Source organism: Formica exsecta, unplaced genomic scaffold (assembly GCF_003651465.1).
Source record: "Formica exsecta isolate Colony F162 unplaced genomic scaffold, ASM365146v1 scaffold26, whole genome shotgun sequence".
NCBI lineage: Eukaryota > Metazoa > Arthropoda > Insecta > Hymenoptera > Formicidae > Formica > Formica exsecta.
The window spans coordinates 1522452-1523509 of NW_021849866.1; the positions used below are offsets into that span (position 1 = coordinate 1522452).

Sequence of the window (1058 nt, forward strand, 5' to 3'; positions counted from 1 at the left end):
ATTCCTGCACTTTTCCTAAAGCGCGCAAGCTTTTTCTCAAGTTTCAGTTCGTCGCCCCGGAAACGGCACACTTACCGACGCACAAAATCGCCGATATCAGGAATAACCGCGCGAGACGCAAGCAGAAATACATTTTGGGCGGGTTCGTTGTGGGCTTGATTGTGGTCCCACCCGAACGCGCCGCGAGCACAGTCCACTGCCGCCACCGCCGTCGACACGGATCGATATAGAAGCGCAGACGCTGGCCAATAATTGTATTTCCTTCCTTGCAACCCGACACGCCGAACCTACCCTCGACAAGCGATTGCGACTCTCGTCATTGCACACCCTCTCACAATCTCTGGAGATTCATTGTCGAAGATACCATTGAAACTGCCGTAACTTTATTCGGCGAAAAGGGATGTTACCAGGGGAACGCAAAGAAACGCCACCGATTATAGCAAAATTTTCAACACGCCGGAATAAATTGTGCTACCTGAAGGGTTGGCAACTAAGGGTGGTTGGTCGTTCTCGATGTAGATACGCTGCTTTACCGAGGGATTCTGGACAAGCCGTGGAAGATGGAGTTGCATAGAGGGGAATATGCGAATCCCGTATGGATTTTTTGAGTCGCTATTAGAGTTCACAAAAAATAAAAATTCAAATCAAATAAAAATTTTTAGAAAAGAGAAAAAATATTCTTTGGATTTATTATATACGGTTATATATACAATAAAGTATATATACAATGAACAATATATATATATATATATACAATTTAAGAATTTAGTTGGAAAGTAATCATTAAACTTGTTTTATATATGTAATAATTATTGTTATACGATAATTACATTTTCTAATATTTATTTTAATATTTTTCTTGTTGTCTGGGATTTAGATCAAGAATAAATATAATTAAAGCATTATCATTATTTCCAAGTTATGGTAAAAAATTGATTTACATATCAAATAATCATTATACGCAGATGTCTCTTATGATTCAATGAAGTAATTATTGAAATCTCTTACATTCTATACTGCACATAAACCTTCGACCCGTATAGTTCAAAACTCGCTGT

At 38.3% G+C, this 1058-nt stretch overlaps 1 protein-coding gene across 1 annotated transcript in view; it reads right to left on the minus strand.

The window, feature by feature from the left end:
• LOC115236707 (acetylcholine receptor subunit beta-like 1) overlaps positions 1 to 470 on the minus strand; it is an 8652-nt gene extending 8182 nt beyond the window's left edge. The window contains exon 1 of the mRNA XM_029809319.1: positions 76 to 470. Within this exon, the coding sequence (XP_029665179.1) occupies positions 76 to 133 (58 nt within the window). The 5' untranslated portion in view covers positions 134 to 470. The remainder of the gene's footprint in view (positions 1 to 75) is intronic.
• Positions 471 to 1058: the final 588 nt, after the last annotated feature.